The following is a 17,742-nucleotide window of genomic DNA, read 5'->3' on the forward strand; positions in this document are numbered from 1 at the left end:
GCTACAAAGAATATAATCAGTGTGATTTCGGTATTGACCATCTGGTGATGTCCATGTATGAAGTCTTCTCCTGTGTTTATTGGAAGAGGGTATTTGCTATGACCGATGTGTTCTCTTGGCAAAACTCTATTAACCTTTGCCCTGCTTCATTCTGTACTCCAAGGCCAAATTTGCCTGTTACTCCAGGTATTTCTTGACTTCCTACTTTTGCATTCCAATCACTTATAATGAAAAGGACATCTTTGGGGAGCTTTAGTTCTAGAAGGTCTTATAGGTCTTCATAGAACCATTCAACTTCAGCTTCTTCAGCATTACTGATTGGGGCATAGATTTATTAGGCTTCTTGAAGGACTGATATTGAAGCTGAAACTCCAATACTTTGGCCACCTGATGCCAAGAGCTGACTCATTTGAAAAGACCCTGATGCTGGGAAAGATTGCAGGAGTCGGGGGAAAGGGGACGACAGAACATGAGATGGTTGGATGGCATCACCAACTCAGTGGACATGCGTTTGGGTGAACTCCAGGAGTTGGTGATGGACAGGGAGGCCTGGCGTGCTGCGTGCGGTTCATGGGGTCGCAAGAGTTGGACGCCGCCGAGTGACTGAACTGAACTGAACTAAAATTTTCCCACAGTTCATGCATGCCCTTTTCATTTTTAAAAAAAATTCTTTTTTTCTTTTTGCATTTCATCAAGCCTTGTTTCTACTGCTAATGCCTTCAGGTTCACGGTTTTTCTTCTTCAGTGTCTAATCTGCTAACTCCATCTGGTGTATTTTCATCTTGGGTGTTGTAGTTTTCATTTCTGAGGTTTAGTAGTGAGGCTGTTTTGGCACAGAGTTCCAGTGGCATTCTTAAAAGAATGTTTTCAAGGAAGAACTCAAATTAAGGATTCTTTCAAGAGATTTAGAATATCCAGTAGTTAGTTCTTATAGATTAAAAGCCTTTCACATGCATGAACTAGCATTACTTGTCTATTATAATTGTGATTTTTTAACCTTAATACACTTCCTTTATTATTTATCATCCACTTATATTTAGTTTGATATCTATTACTTTTGAAACTACAACTGCATTCTTTTCAGAATATCTTTTATTTAGTTTAGATTCCTTTGCATGCATGTGTGCTAAGTTGCTTCAGTCATTTCCAGCTTTTTGCGACCCCGTGGACTGCACCCCACTAGGCTCCACTGTGCATGGGATTCTCCAGGCAGGAATACTGGGGTGGGTGGGCATGCCTTCCCCCAGGGGATCTTAGATCCTTTTACTAAAGAAAATTGGCAGATTATTTGCATTTTCACTTAATTGCACTTGTAAGTGGCCAAAGTATTAAGCCATACATAGGCAGGAACACCAAGGCCTTTTCTATGTCTAGTCTGCAAAAATGAGGCTGTAAACTCCTGGAGAATGGGAAGTTACCTTTCGGATTATTTGATGTTTTAAGGTTATCCCTTACTGAGTTTTTGCCTTGTCAAAGAAATTTGCTTCATTTATAAATTTTCCTTCTTGCAGAGAAATTGCAACTCCAAAATTTTAAGAGCAAAACCAAAGTAGTAATAATCAATAATGGGTGAAAACTGTTTAAAATATCCTACTTTTTGTCTAAAATTGAATAGTCATTGGAATCTGTGACATCTACTGGAGACAGTGTATGACAGCTTTAAAATATCTTCTTAGGTAAAACTGATACAAATAATCCTGGCCCTGAAATCAATAAGATTCGGACTCCGGAGAAGAAACCCGCAGAAGCCAAACAGGTACGTGATTTACTCTTCAGTGAGTGCGTTGTGCTTATGGATTCAGTTTAACTGATCATCTTAGAATCCTGGTGTTTTATAGAAAACTATCTCCCCTTTTACGTTCTGTTGTTTGATGAGGATCTAATGGGCACACTGCACTCTCTCCCTCTGCTGTTTCTTTGCGACATTATTATATTTATCAGAGTACTTTTCTCAAATTATGTTATTCAGTGATAGACTCAAATTTAGAGACTTCTTATGGTAAAGTAAGTGAAGACATAGCTATAGTTGTGTCATTAAACATTCTCTCAGATTGTGAAGGGCTGTTAAATGAAGGAAGACTCCACGTTCTCAAGTCCCTCTCTCTCCACGCCTGCTGTGTCCATCCTTAACTCTCACCCTGTCTGTTCATCCGCGTCTGTGCTCATGGGCCAGTTAGGGGAGAATGACGTCACTGGTCGAGTGAGTGCGACTGGAGACTCATGTTTTCTACTCTCAGGGCCCCCGTGGGCACCTCCATGTGTCTCTTACGTGTACCAGGCTCCCTTTGCCCAGTTTACTCAGCAGCTCTTTTGATGACTGGGTGCCTTCTGCCATTGTTCTCATGATCAGAAGATGACCTCGCCTTAGAGATTAAACCCTCAGGATTTCACCCTGCTAGATGAGAACTTTGGACTTGACACTTTCTGTCCTCAGACACCCTTACTTCTTCATCACCAGCCTCAGAGGGAGTTTCCGTGAAAACTAATCTCTCCTCTTCCAGTCACGTCCCTTGTGTTTCAGGAGAAGGATAGCACTCCGTAGCTTAAAAACCTTTAGTAGCTTACCACAGTTTATGAGATTAAAAGAAAAATGTTTGTATTCAGTATTGAATCATCCCAGGTCTTGTGTAATTGGGCTGTTGAAGTTTCCTTTGATGTCAACGAGGAGGAAATTAGCATGCAAGCCTAGTTGTAGCTCTGTGTACACAAAACTTCTCATCCCTGCAGGTCCACCGTACTTTTTCTCTTCTGTCCTCTCTCAGTGTGTAAGCTGTTACCTTTATCTCGTATGTCTTTCCCTCACTGAAAACTCCACCCTCTTGTAAAGATTCAGCTCAAGTGTCATCATCTCTGTGAAGTCATCTTCGAGTTTCTCAGGCTGTGGGACCTCACGTCACATCCTCTTAACAGCATCTCTAATTTTACGTTTACGTGTTGATGTCTTCTACTGGACTCCGAGCCAGATTTTAGCAAACTTTCTGTAAGAGGCCAGATAGCAATTTTCAGACTGTGTGGGCCATACGGCGTCTGTTGCAACTGCTCACCTCTGCCATCATTGTGAGAAAACAGACACAGATGGCATGTAAACGAGTGAGTGTGGCTGTGTTCCATCAAAGCTTTCCGTACGAGAAGATAGTGGACTGGAAATGGCCTGGGGGCCATGGTGCCAGCCCTCGCTCTGCACTCTTGATGGTACAGAAGCACACTTCCTGTGCCTTTAATCTCTCACACCAGGCACAGTGTCCTTGGTATGCCCTCAATAAGTGTTTGTTGAAGGAATGATGGCAAAAATTGACAGCCAAACTGATTATTCAAAGATGATATAGTACTTATTTTTTTGTTCACTTCAAAGTTATTTATGTTGATACAAGTTTTTTATTTTAATGTAGATATGTTTGAGGAGATGTTTGAAAAGATGTATAAAAGCAATAAAATCAGAAAGAATACATTTCAGTGATTTATATCAGAAGGAAATAATTGGTTATCTTTCCAAGGAAGGAAGTGTTTTTAAAAAATGGTGTTTTTAAAGTCAATATGCTAATAAAATAGTAGTATCTCTCTTTATGACTCAGATTTAATATGCTGTTTTTTCCGTTTCATCTTTCTTGATGTAAAGCATATTCTCTTGATTGTCAGAAAGTGATTTACTAGGCAGCAGGGCCCCTGCTCCTACTGATAAGAATGGAGCATACCCTTTAGAAGTGCTGAGGGGAGGAGAGGTGGGGAGCCCCAGGACTTAGATCTTCTGCGGCTAAAAAATATTTCTCCTGGTTTTTTTTTTTAGATTGATTTGGAATCAAACCCACAGAACAGAAGTCCTGAGTCACGTCCCGGCATTGTTTATCCCAATCCCAAATTTCATCGCAAAGATAATCTCACCCCAAGACCCGTAGCCCTTCCTCCCCCCGCCCCCCCCCACGCTCAGTACGCCATCCCCGGCCGTCATTTTCATCCGCTCCCCCAGCTCCCGAGGCCAGCCTTCCCAATTCCGCAGCCGCACGCCTTGCTGAATCAGCAGCAGAGCCACTTGCCTGAGCCGCCGAGCCCCGTGCCAGCCCAGCCCAGTCAGGTGGCCCCTCCGCTGGGCCCGCCGCCGCCGCAGCTCTCCCCTGCCTACGCGGCCGGCCCCGGCGGCGCTTTTTTCAACAACGCGGTTCCCCACCGACCGCAGTCCCCGCCCGCGGAGGCGGCGGTTCCCGAGCAGCAGCCCCCAGCCGTGCTGCCGGAGGGCCACAGTCCCCTGCGCGCCCTGGCGCAGCCCGGCCCCATCCTGCCTTCACCGCTGAACAGCTTCCCGGACGAGAGCCCCCCGGGCCTGCCGGTGGGGGAGGCTTTGGGTGAGTTCTCCGCTCAGCGCGGGGCGGGCCGGCGTCTGAGTGTTCCCTTCAGGGCCGCGCGCTGTACCGTATTCATTAGAGTCAGGGTGGAGTCATGGCTTCACATAATGCTGGCCAAAAACATCCCTTAGCGTACTGATCAGAACCCAGTTCCAAATGCCGTGCAGAGCTAAGCGCACAGCTGGTGCCAGGTTACGTCATGCTGTAGGTGAGGAGGAATCCCCATCGTGACCGTGACTTAGTTACTGGCGAGATTAGAAGTCCTGCTTTCTCCAAACTCACACGGTAGCCGTGTCTTTGTGGAGAATATCTGATTGTAAAACTTCTTGAAGAAGTTAACTCGAAACCCTAAATGCTGAAAACTTAAACTTGCCGCAAATGTCTTTGCAGAGCGTGTGCACGGGAGCGTGGCTCTGGAGACCCTGAGGCAGCAGCACGCGCGGCTGCAGCGGTGGGACGAGCACCACGCCTGCCTCAGTCAGGGTGGCCTCCCGTTCCCGCACCCGCACCCGCACCCGCACCCGCACCTCCAGCACCTTCCCCAGCCGCCCGTTGGACTGCACCAGCCCCCAGCGAGAGCGGACTGGAAGCTCCCCAGCAGTGCCGAAGACGAAGCGGAAACCACGGACTCACGGTCAGAAACAGCTGACTCCCGCTCACTTCAGCAGGCTGAGCAGGGCCCTGAGGCGGGGCCGCCTCGCTGTTCTCTCTCGAGTTGTCTGTCCTCCTTTTAGCCTCATCCGGGAATACTGTCCCAAAGAAACTGGATGCCCGCCTTCTAGGCAACTGCTACACAGTTCTGTCGATCGACTCTAAAATACAGAACACCTGTTTAGAAGTAACTTTTGTGAAAACCTAGGCGCGGAAGGTCTGCTGTGGACCGTGCATTTATGTGGCCTCTGGCTTTGCAGTCTCTTGTGAAAGAGACATGTCCCATCACTGTGAGTCATAATGCCAAAAATGCAAAGAGAACAGGATTAAATTAGAGGTCAAAAGTTAAGCATTATAAATTTACTATCAGTATATTTTTTGCACACAATTCTACCCTCTTTTGAGTCAGATGCTTGAGTATTCAGTGCTCCTCCTAAATTTGTTTTTATGGTGTGTCATTTGACTGCAGTGGAACGTTTCCTAATCCCTTCTGAGTAAGGTCCACTGTTCCGTGACCTTCTGTAACTGCCAGCTACCAAACGCATGGAAAGACAAGGACAGTTGCTTTTAAAGCCAAGGGGAAGAAAGAAATCAGATACTTGGGTATATTTAGTGTCTTCAGTTCAACATCTGTGAGCATTAATGCTTACTTTTGAGATGAATTAATGCTAGTTCTAGTTATTATGCTTTTGTCTGTAAAAATTACACATGTAGTTGACTAAGCTCTCCTCATATTTCATCATCCTTACATAGGTTTCAAGACTTACTCAGAGAACTGTCTAATCGTGAACAAAGTGAAACACGGGAACTAGCTGAAATGCCACCACCTCAATCAAGACTTTTGCAATATAGACAAATTCAGACTAGGAGCCCACCAGCAGCCCCCTCGCCCCCGTCCAGCGCAGACCCCAGCACCCACTTTCCAAGCTTCCCTGACAGCAGCAGAGACCTGGAAGTGGCCAACAGCCCGTCGTTCCCACAGCGCCTGCCGCCCCCGGTGTTCAGCTCTCCTTTCTCGTTGCCATCGGAGCACCTCACCCCTCCTCTGAAATACCTGGCACCTGATGGAGCTTGGACTTTCGCTAATTTACAGCCGAATCACCTGATGGGGCCGGGTTTCCCCTACGGCCTACCTCCACTGCCTCACAGGCCCCCGCAGAACCCTTTTGTGCAAATGCAGACCCACCAGCCCGCTGTTGGCCAGGAGCCGCTCCAGCCGCTGTCCTCTCGGACAGTGTCGTCCTCTTCGCTCCCCAGCTTAGAAGAGGTGCGTTTCTTTCTTCTCCATTTCTCCTTTCAGCAGGAGTTGATTGTGAGAAAAAAATCAATATTTATTCGTTTGATAATGACAGTAGACAGATCTTATTGAATTTAATAGTCTTAAATTCTTGCAACTTAAAAGATTATCTTACGTAAATATAATCTTTTCTTGCAACTTATTTTTCAGCTTCATTTTAAAGATTTGTTTGTTTTTTGTTGAAGCATAGCTGCTTTACAATATTGTGTTAGTTTCAGGTGTACAGCAAAGCGATTTAGTTATATATGTATACATACATATATTAATCAGTTTTCCATTGTGGGTTATTACAAGATACTGAATACTGCTCCCTGTGTTACACAGCAAATCTGTGTTGCTTATCTGTTTAATTTACAGCAGTTTACATTAGTTAATCCTGCACTCCCAGTTTATCCCCCTCCCCCCTTTTGATAGCCGTAAGTTTTCTACGTCTGTGTGCCTGTTTCTGCTTTGCATATAGATTCACTTGTGCTGTTTTACAGATTCTGCATGTGAGCGATACCACATGAGACTTTGTCTGGCTTCACTTAGTGTGATAATCTCCAGGTCCATCCGTGTTGCTGCAAATGGCAAAATTCTTTTTTTTTGTAGCTGAGTAGTAGTCCATTATATATATATACACACGCACACACACATATACACATATACACACACATATACACATACATATATTCCACTGTGTGTGTGTGTGTGTTTGTGTGTGCGTGTGAGTGTTAGTTGCTCAGCTGTGTCCGACTCTTTATGACCCCGCAGACTGTAGCCCACCAGGCTCCTCTGTCTATGGGATTTCCCAGGCAAGAGTTCTGGAGTGTTTTGCCATTTTCTTCTCCAGGGGATCTTCCCAACCCAGGAACTGAACCTGGGTCTTCCTCGTTGTGGGCAGATTCTTTCCTGTCTGAGCCGTCAGGAAAGCCCATATGTATATACACACACATTTTCTTTATCCATTTATCTGTCGATGGACACTTGAGTTTGTTTCCATATCTTGGGGTACATGTGTCTTTTCAAATGAGAATTTTTGTCTTTTCCCGATGTACGCCCGGGAGTAAAATGGCTAAATCACGTGGTAGCTCTAGCTTTAGTTGTTAAGGGACCTCCACACTGATTTCCACAGTGGCTGCTGCCCCAGCTTGCATTCCACAAACAGTGTGGGAGGGAACCCTTTTCTCCACACCCTCTTCAGCATTCGTTATTTGTAGACTTTTTAATGGTAGCCCGTCCGCTCAGTGTGAGGTGGCACCTTACTGTGGTTCCAGTTTGTATTTCTCTAGTAACTAACGGTGTTGGGCATCTTTTCATGCTTTTGGGCATCAGTATGTCTTTGGAGAAATGTCTGTTTAGGTCTCCTGCCCATTTTTTGACCGGGTTGTTTGCTTTCTTGATACTGAGTTGTATGAGTTATTTGTGTACTTTGGAAGTTAACCCTCTGATGGTGAGATCATTTACAAATATTTTTTTCCATTCCCCTGTTACTGTGCTATTTCAGACCGCGAAGAAGGGTCATTGTTAAAACATGCAGCCTGCCAGAGCATTTTATTGTAACTGTTTTAGAATATTTAACATCTGACTGACTTGAGGAGTCTATGCATTCAAGAAGCTTTGTCCTGTCTAATCTGGGGAAAGGGACTTCAGTGTCTCATCTTTTCACTCACTTTATTTTCTTAATCACAAGTTTGCTTGTTAGGGTCCATGACCAGTGCTGGCTTTCTCAGCCAGCAGTGCCTTCTCCTGTCGCCCATCCCGGGGCTTTCTTAGCCTGGGGCAGTTAGCATCTGATTCCCAGACGTCAGAATATACAGTGCTTAACCTAGAATTGGCAATGCCAAACTAAGCATTTTAAGGTAAATGAAGTTTTTCTTAAAATATATTGGTGTTACCAAAGAGCATCTTTATGGATCTTCACTGATATAAAAATCATAGTAATTCTGGGTTATAAAACTTCAAAAATGGTACTATTTGGACTCTAAAAATGTTGTCTAGCTATTCCTTTTAAGCTCAGTTATTAGAAATAAGAGTGTGTAAAGTTCGTGTGATCATTATCAATCACAGATGTCTTAAAACAGGGTAAACATGTAGAATTTTGAGATATGAAAAAATTTTTTTTTAACTTCATTTTGGTGGTTCCTTAGTGATTTCTAAAGGCTTTAGAAATGATTTATTCATATTTTGCAAATTTCCTGCTATAGATGCTGATTTTAAAGTGTCATAGGGACATTTATATATACCTTATTTGTCTGTTTTGGGGGTAATTTGTTCCAGTTCACTGTTTTATTCACTTGAAAGTATCCATTTTAGAGTAAAATTTAGTGGACTTTCGTATCTGCACAATATCAGGCAGCAGCCACCATCATCTAGTTTCAGAACATCTCCGTCACCCTGAGGGTCCACGGAGCAGTCACTCCCCGGCCCTCTCTGCCTCCAGCCCCCAGCAACTACTGATGGCCTGTTTCCTGTCCCTGCAGAGACTGTTGGTGTAGATGGGACCATGCCCGTGGCCTTCTGTGTCTCTCTCAGCGAGCATCACGCTTCTGACGCTCCTCCGCTTCGTAGCGTGTATCGATACCTCATAGGTTTTCATGGCTGAGAGATATTCTGTTGTATGCATATACTGCCATTTGTTTATCTGTTCATCATTTGATGGACATTTGGGTTGTTTCTCTTTTTTTTCCTTTTGCTATTATGCCTAATATATCTGTGTGCATTCATGAACAAATTTTGTGTGAAAGTATATTTTCAGTTCTCTTATACCTGAAATTCTTGGGTCATATGGTAACTCTGTTTTTGAGGGGCAGCCAAACTGTTTTCCACAGTGTCTTGCATCATTTTATAATCTAATTTGTCCTTTTTTAAAAAAAAAACTGTAGCCACCCTAGTGGGTGTGAAATGGTATTTCATTTTGATTTGCGTTTCCCTGACTCACGGTTCTCAGCATCTTCTAATATGCGTGCTGGCCGTTTGTACAGCTGCTTTGGAGAAATGTCCATTCAGATCCTTTGCTTTGAAAAACAGTTGTCTGTGTTGTGGAGCCGTAAGAGTTTTTATGTATGTCTTAGATACTAAGTTCTTATCACATAATTTGCAATAATTTCTCCCATTTTGTGGGCTGTCGTCTCGCCCTCTTGAGAGTATCCTTTGATGCAGCAAAGGCTTTAGTTTAGATAAGGTCCAGTTTGTCTGTTTTTCCTTCGATCATCATGCTTCTGGTGTCATGTCTAAGAAACGGTTGTCTAGTCCAAGGTCACAGAGGTTTACATCTACCTTTCCTAGTTCTTTAGTTTTAGTTCTTATGTTTAATTCTCTGATCCATTCTGAAATAATTTTTGTGCATTTTGTGAGGTAGATGTCTTAATTCATTATTTTGCATGTGGTTGTTGAGTTTTCTTTGCACCATTTGTTGAAAAGACTGTTCTGTGTCCAGTTTATGATCTTAGCAACCTTGTCAAAAATGAATTGACCATAGCCCGTTGGGTTTACGTCTCAGCTCTTAAGTTCTGTTCATTGATCTGTGTGTCCTCATGCCGACCACACTGCCTGTGTTACTGTGGCTTTGTCCTGAGTTTCCTGTTTGGAAGTATGAGCCTTTGTACTTTGTTCTCCTGTTTCAAGATAATTTTGGCTATTCTGGGTTCTTTGAATTACCATATTGAACTTAGGGTAGTTTGTCAGTTTCTGCAAAAAAGAGCGAGCTGGGATTTTAAAAGGGATTGCTTTAAATTTGTAGATTAACTTGGGAAGTATTGACATCTTAACAATATAAAGTCTTCTGGTACCTGAACATGAGATATCTTTGAAAATTTCAGTAGTGTTTTTTAATTTTCCAATTATTTCTTACACTTCCTTTGTTAAATTTACTCCAAGTATATTTTTTGTGCTATTTAAATGTTTTCTTAATTTCATTTTTTTTGATTGTTCACTACTGGTGTTTAGAAACAGTCAACTGTGTATTGATTGTATATCTTCAGACTTGCAGAGCTCTTTGTTAGCTCTGATAGATTTTTTTTGTGGGTAATTTGGATTTTCTATATAGAAGATAATGCATCTACAAGTATAATTCTGTTCTCCCTTTCTAGCGTAGAGTCTTTTATCTCTTTTTCTTGCTTAATTGCCCTGGCCAGAACTTCTAGTTCAGTGTCTAAGGTATACATTTGGCAAAATTAGAGAAAACAAATATTGCTCCAAATTTTCTGCTGTTATTGATTTCTTCTGATTTCGTCCCATGTGGTTGGAGAACATACTTTGTATAACTGTATTATTTAAAATGTTTGGAGACTTGTTTGGTGCGCCTGAAACACGGGTGCTCTGGAGAAGAACGTGTGCTTCGCTCTTGCTGGACGGAGGCCCCTGTGGACTTGCCAGATCTTTCTGGTTTATGTTGTTGGTCACGATTTCTCTCCCCCTTGGATCTGTTGTTCAGGTCTTATATCTGTTATTGAAAGGAGAATGTTGGAGTCTCTAGCTGTTGTTATTGAATTGTCTATTTCTCCTTCTAATTCTGTCCGTTTATACTTCATCATGTTATTTTGGAATTCTGTCCTTAGGTTTCATATATTTATAGTTGTTATATCATCTTGATAGATTCACCTTTCATCATTATATGATGTCCTTTGTCTCTCACAACAATTTTTGTCTTCGAGTGTGTTTTTTTCTGACATTTGTATAGCCACTCCAGCTCACTTTTGGTTATTGTTTGCATGGAATGTCTTTTTCTCATCTTTGTGCTTTTTTATTTTGTTGTCATTTGTTTGTCTAGCAACATTTCTGAACTAATTTTTTAATTTTAAATTTTGAAGTAATTTTTTAAAGTCTGTAATTGTTATGTGTGGCCTCTTGATGTTTTTCTTCGAAGGGCTGAGTAATTGACTAGTCATTGCCAAGAGAGCTCCTGAGAGGCTCAGGACCAAAGACATTGTCCAAGTTTTGCAGAGGTGTGTGTGTGTGTACGCGCGCACATTTTGCACACTGAGCTGGGCAGTTCACGTGTCTGCTTTAGCTTTCACTTCCTGCCTCTCCAAGCTCTAGCTCAGCCAGAGGGGGGAACTCTTCAGGCCTGTCCTGAGTGCGTGCACAGCATGTTTGTGGTCTTCTGGATTCCCAGGAAGGAATAGGTCAGAGCTAGTCAAGGTCTTTCTTCCCTGAAGTATCTTATACCTCAGCCTTTCCTCCAAAGCTTTCTGGCTGGTCTGTTGCTCAGTCCAGTTGCTGCCCATTGCTTCCGGAAGCAGCAACTAAAGCATTTGCCTTGTCAGTATTTTCAATACAGCACCTTCGGCACCGGCTGAGTTCTGGGGTAGATAAGAGAAGGCAGGTGTTGCTTTGAACCAGAAAGGCCGAAATAAATAATTGCAGCTCTGTGACAGTGAGGCCCTTCTGCTCTGATACTGGTGCTGGAAAATGGAGGGTCTTATTTTTAATGCTACCAGGGGAATGGGACTAGGGTAAGGTAAAGTCCCACAGATCTTACTGTCCTTACCAAGTTTTCCTGGGTTTCCTTGAGTAAGTGCTCCCCGGGTTGCTGCAAGCTTTAATTTTCTGAATTCCAAGAAAGTTGATTGTGACAGTTTTTGTCAGGTTTTTTCATTGCTTTTATGGTGTTCCTTATTCCACCATTTTTACTGATAACACTTATGATACTTTAACTAGTCAAGTGAATTCATAATGTGTAGGGGCAGTAGCATGCCAAAGTTTTTATACGGTTTTATAGAGTTTCATACTTTGGTAAATAATGCTGAATACCGAATAGTGTACTTAGAATCATTGATCTATTTAAATGTGTCTTAGTTTTGGAATTTAGTTCTTTATACCTCCAAGCTCTTAACACTTGTTATTACTGTTCAGCTGTGAGGGTATGAACAAGTGCTGCCAACTGTCATTGGGTTCTCAGAGTGAAATTACTTTTGCAAAAGCACTTGGTCGTCTTTGTTTTGATGCATGCGATTCACAAATGATGACCGACTTGCAACAGTGAGGAAAATTCCTCGACAAAGAAAAATATTATTCTCACCATGCTCTCAGGCTTTGGTGTTCTCAGTACACCAGGATAGCATGTGTGTGTTGTGTTGTAAAGGGGGTTTTGCATGAATCAGCTCACAGAATGAATGGTTTGTGTGTGTGTTGTTTATTTCTAACCTTTTTAAATAATTTCTTTAATGTTAACAGAAAAATGTTTTATTTCCTTACCTTTTGTGAATTCCTTTATTGCTAGAAGCCTTGCTAGATTAAGCTTAAACAGAATGAAAATACCTAGATGTGAACAGTTAACTTGAGCAGATGGTTGTTCATACTGTGTTTTGCTTTTTTCTTTTTTTATAATACTTTTGATTTTGTTTTAACAAAAGATGTACCTGTTCAGCATGGAAAAGGTGGAAGCTAGAGCAGTTATTCCTAATTCTGTTATACCAAGACAGCTACTATAATGCCAGGAAGGAGGAAATTTCCTCTGCCCTTCTATGTTCTTCCAGCTGGCCTGAGAATTAAATTGACATGATGAAACAGATGAATAGGAGAAACATCAAACCAGGTTTAATAACTGTCTGTATATGGATGAGATCCAAGAAAACTGAGTAACTCACCAAAATGGTTGACGCCCTTACCTTAAGTACCGTCTTCAACTGAAGACTAAAGGACGTGGGGTAGTAGCTGGGTGTTCGGAGTGGAGGGAAACAGCTAACACAGAGAGGGAGGAGACACGGGGTGGTGTGGTGCTTGCCCACAGTGCAGAGGCAAGGGGACTGGAGAGGACTTAACAGACGGCTCTGCTGGCTCCCTCCCTGGCTGGGCCCCTGGTTTGCACTGGATTTGTCTCAGGCCCTCTAGCTGCACTCCTTGAGACGGTTAAGGGGAAGGGAGGTTCCTCCTGAGTCTTTCAGGCCTTACAGACAGTCAGCCTATGAATCCTCATGCCAGAGAGACGGTTTTGGGGGCGGCCACTTTTGTCCTCCTGCAGTGACAGGCAGCCTCGTGGCACTCACAGCTGAGAGCAGGTGACTGATGAGTGGAGGGACTGCTTACTGGACGACATGAAGCACCTTCTTCCCTAGCTGGTATGCTCAGTCGTGTCACCCCATCAGACCTTTCTCCCCACCAGGCCAAGATCCCTAAAGGTGACCTTCATCCTATTCTGTGACACTCTTTGCAACTTAAAACTGATAGAACCTTTAGTATTTTTAGGTGCTTAAAGCTTTACTCCATGGGTTTCCCTTACCTGCTTCACTGGGCCCTCAGCTGCCTGGATGAGGCTGGGGCTCTGGGTCTGGCAGAGGTGTCTGCGCCCTCTCCCACGTCTAATTCTTTGCCACTGTGATGGAGTAAGGAGAACAAAGGGCAAAGCGTCTTCCTTACCTGGCCCAGATTACAGACCACTCCTGATTGGCTCCAGTTTGATTTCAGATTTCAATGTAAGCTTGAGGTTATGATTCAGTTTTCTCCAAATATTTAGCCAGTTGTTTTCATGCTCTTTATTAAATTATTGCATTTTCACTGAATAGAACAGTAGCTTTTTTGTCAAATACTAAATTCTTTATAACAGCACTGAAATGCAAAGAGAAACAATAGAAGTTAACTCTGACTTCTGAGCTTTCAAGGATTCAGCTTCTAGTATTTTGGTATGACTTGGATTTTTTCAGGGGTGATTTTGATCTGAGTGAGGGTTCACTTTGCATGATAACTTTAGAATCTGATCTCTGAGATGTGGCTCTTGGGTGGATACCGCAGTGTTTCTGGACTTCGGCCTTTTGCCTCGTCTGTCTGTGTGTTTGTGTACCAGAATTACACTGTTTTAATTTTTGAGGCTTTCTGGTCTTCTGATTGGATGGTGTGAAGTGTCTCCCTTATTACTTCTTTTTTTTCTTCCAGTCACTGTTCAAAAGTACAGGACAGAGGAGGTTATTCTCTGTTTTTTGTACTAGAAACTTAGAATACCTGTATGAACGCCTCCCCCTGAGACAGAAACTAAAACCTTTCTGAGGTTTTAATTTTAGTTACATTGAGTGGGTAGCTTACATTGGAGGAAATTTTGTCTTTAAAAATATTTTAAACCTCTGATTTAGGAACTGGTACAGTCTTCAATATTTTAATTCCTTTTTCCTTCTTCCCTCCCTCCCTTCCTTTTTTCTTTGTTTTCTGAATGTTCCTCTGTAAAATTCTGTATTTTCACTTCTGGTTGAATTTATCCTTAGATTGGTTTTTCCTTGCTGTTTGTTATGAATAGGACCTTTTTTCCCCATTATACTTTCTAGTCATTTTATCTTGAGAGACAAATCCTCATTCTTCTTAGCTGGAGATAGTTTTATCATGTAAAAAACTTAGAGCCAGCACTGCTGATACTGGTGCAGAGCCAAGTTCTTGTCACTTAAGATGTACTTTACTGTGAGATAGCTTGATTAAAAGTACTCAATTAGTAATAAATGGAAAATTCTTTTTAAAATGTCATTGTGAAAGTCTCCAAGTGTTCATGAAGCTGCGCTTGTTTGTGCTGCGGTTGGTGGTATTGTAGGTGGCCTGCTTAAGAAAACAGAATTCTTATAAGTCACCAATTTTGATCAGCTTCCTATAAATCATTTACTTATACCATCTTAGAGATGACCTGTAAGTCTTTATGATGTTATCTGCTTTGAAATAATTCTGTCTTATATGTAGGCTTTTGAACAAAGACACTTTTTGACCTGTCTATTTATTGTCATTTTTTCCTTTGAATCAGCTCTAGTTTTGAGCTTAGTTTTCAGTACTATTTTCAGGAAGTACTTACCCTTCAGTACTCAGTTTCAGCGCTGTTGTCTGGTCACCCTCCCGTCCTCCCACTCCAGCTCTCCAGCCAGGTCCCCTTCTGTGGATCACGGTCCTACTGTACAGAGGGAGCTGGAAGGTTGCATTCTTGGCTGGCTGACGTACTCTGCCTGTGCTGACTTTAAAGGCGGATGACGATAGCTCGTGATCGTTGTTGCGTAACCAGGTAGTGGTGTCTTCTCAGAGAGCGCATCGTGCACGGTCTCCCAGACATCTAATGCATATCACGGAGACAGTGATTGACAGATTAATAAATTGGACCTCTATTCATGCTTAAATTATCAAAGCTAATCATTTAAATGAGATGTTCTATTTCAATTAAGGGTTCTGGCGTCATAGTTAATGAGACTTGGAATTTCCACCAGAGCATTTAGCTCTTCCTTAGTGATCAGCTTTGATAGTATAACTGTAAGCAGAGCCCTGATTCATGAAGTTGCTAGCCTCTTCCCCAGTTTTTATTTATACATATACACGTGAAATGAATGGCCAGCTAACCTTATATATTAGAGATGGACCTTTTAAGACAGTGGTAAGCAGACTGTGAATTTTTACTTAAACTGACAGCAGTCTTTAAAAATAGAAATTCATACATGAAATTAGTCATTTAGCTTTTTCTTCTTAAACGGCTTTTGGAACTTTAGCATTATACTTTGATTTTTAGAAGGAAATATTAGCAGTAGACTTAGAAAATAATGATCATATGTTTAGCAACATAATGAATTCACAGTTTAAACACAAAGAATGTTTGTAAACACACAATATGTGTGAAGTTGTTACTGAACCCAGGTGTAAGGATCTCTGACAGAGGAAAATAAGACTTTAAGGAGTAAGCAGTGAAATTATTTCAGACCTGAGGGCTCTAAAATTAAATCTGCATGCCAGTCATTGGTAGGGTTGCCATCTAAAAGTAACACAGTATTCGGATTGGCAGGAGATGTAGGTAGAAAGAGTAGTCTCTTTAGGAAAAAAATGAGAGCTGGGCAAAAACAACAGGAAACAAAAAATGGTCAGGAAATAAGAACAAACGATGAAAAGTATAACTTATATATTTAAACAGCCTAAGGGTCCTAAGTGTAGGTGGAAATAAAAGGACATTCTCTGTCAAAAATACATGAATTTTTTATAGGCAAGGGATCTTTTTCTCAAATTTTTGTTAGCGAGCCCTTCTTTTTCAACGTACTTCATAGGAATTTCCATCTGGGGGGAAAAAAATCTGAAATTTTGAACTCATTGCCAATGGATTTCATTGTGTTGGGAGAGTGTAATTTCCTCAGTTCTGTCTCAGGACAGGGGACCAGGGGAACCAGTGTGGTTCTCCCTCAGAGTTTTGTTTGGCAGAGGATGGTATACCCTCGAGGCGTGAGGGCCTTGCTTTCTCTTTTTATAGGTTTTGTCTCTTCCCCAGAGCCTGCCCTATGCAAATTAGGGCTAGCCTGGACAGGGGCATGTTTGTTTTACTTGAGGTTCTCACTCAGGTGCGTGGATTTTTTCCTTTGTTCCCTTCTCACGGACTTTTCCCTTTGTCTTTTAGCCATTGCCATTTTGGAGTCCTTGTTCGTATTCTAACTGCCTAACAATTGTAATCAATTAGCGTGCTCTCAGCAGGTTTTTTGTTTTAAGTAACTTAAGTAGGCTTTATATGGCATAACACTTTATTTTAGCAGATACATCAAATTGTTGATGATGGTTAAAGTTGATGGATTATGTTCGGATATTTTAATAATAAAAAGTTTAAATATATTGTCATTGATTAGGACTTTGATTTATTGAAGACTTTAAAGTAAAACTTAGAACACTGGAATTAACTGAGGCCTTAAGATCATTTATTCTACCTCTTCCTTTTAAGGCTGTAACAGACATTAGTTTTGTACTTGAGTAGAACAGTAACCACCGTTCACACGTAAAGTCTTTAGAATGTGATCCCCTACAGTTTTTGATTGTGCTGAACAGTCAGGGCATGGTAATGAAAGAAGAGCTTCGTTTTGATTCTGAGAGCTAATCTTCTTCGTGGCAAACATCGGTAAGAAGGGCACACTGCAGAAGCTGCTGTGGCCGTTCGTTCACGCGCTGCCCGGCCAAGGAGAGCAAAGCAGTCGGGAAGGCGCCGGGAAGGCGGGTCGCTCCACCCAGTACCATAAAGTAAAAACTTCAACACAGAAATTTCAGATGTACTGATTAAATTCACAGTTGACAGTAGTTAGAATGGTTAATATGCTAGAAAATAGGAAATTCAGAATGATCTTAACCATTGGGAGAAAAAATACCTTTAAAGCAGAGTAAAACTAAAGTTGAATTTAGATACTATACATAAAGACAGAAGAACAGTAAAAGTATGTGAGAAAGGAACTGATGAGACGAAGTGTTGCCACTTGCCTTTTTCATCCAGTAGCTAAAACTTTCGAAACGCAAAAGTGACCCAGACATTCCTCATTTGACAGCTGAGAGTCTCTCTCCCTCCCTTCCCTTCCTTTCTGCTTCAGGGCAGCCAATCCAGGCCCGTTCCCTTCGCCAGTTGATACCCTTGCGGTTGCATCGGTGGTGATGACTCTTACATGCTTACTCTACAGCTTTCCCCATCTAATTGACCTGACAATTTCTGCTTGTGCTGTCGTACATTTTATCCCCCCCAAATCCTGCTATTTCTGTGCCTGTTTCTCTCTCTCTCTTCTTTGTAAT

The 17,742-nt window shown here is 42.1% G+C and overlaps 1 protein-coding gene across 3 annotated transcripts in view; it reads left to right on the forward strand.

The window, feature by feature from the left end:
• Window positions 1–17,742, forward strand: part of HELZ (helicase with zinc finger) — a 149,428-nt gene that overhangs the window by 116,400 nt on the left and 15,286 nt on the right. For all 3 annotated transcript variants that reach the window (XM_040244371.1, XM_040244372.1, XM_040244373.1), the window contains 4 exons: window positions 1,677–1,756; window positions 3,785–4,337; window positions 4,728–4,971; window positions 5,742–6,255. In XM_040244371.1, the coding sequence (XP_040100305.1) occupies window positions 1,677–1,756; window positions 3,785–4,337; window positions 4,728–4,971; window positions 5,742–6,255 (1,391 nt within the window). The remainder of the gene's footprint in view (window positions 1–1,676; window positions 1,757–3,784; window positions 4,338–4,727; window positions 4,972–5,741; window positions 6,256–17,742) is intronic.

Source organism: Oryx dammah, unplaced genomic scaffold, assembly GCF_014754425.2.
Source record: "Oryx dammah isolate SB20612 unplaced genomic scaffold, SCBI_Odam_1.1 HiC_scaffold_8, whole genome shotgun sequence".
Lineage (NCBI taxonomy): Eukaryota > Metazoa > Chordata > Mammalia > Artiodactyla > Bovidae > Oryx > Oryx dammah.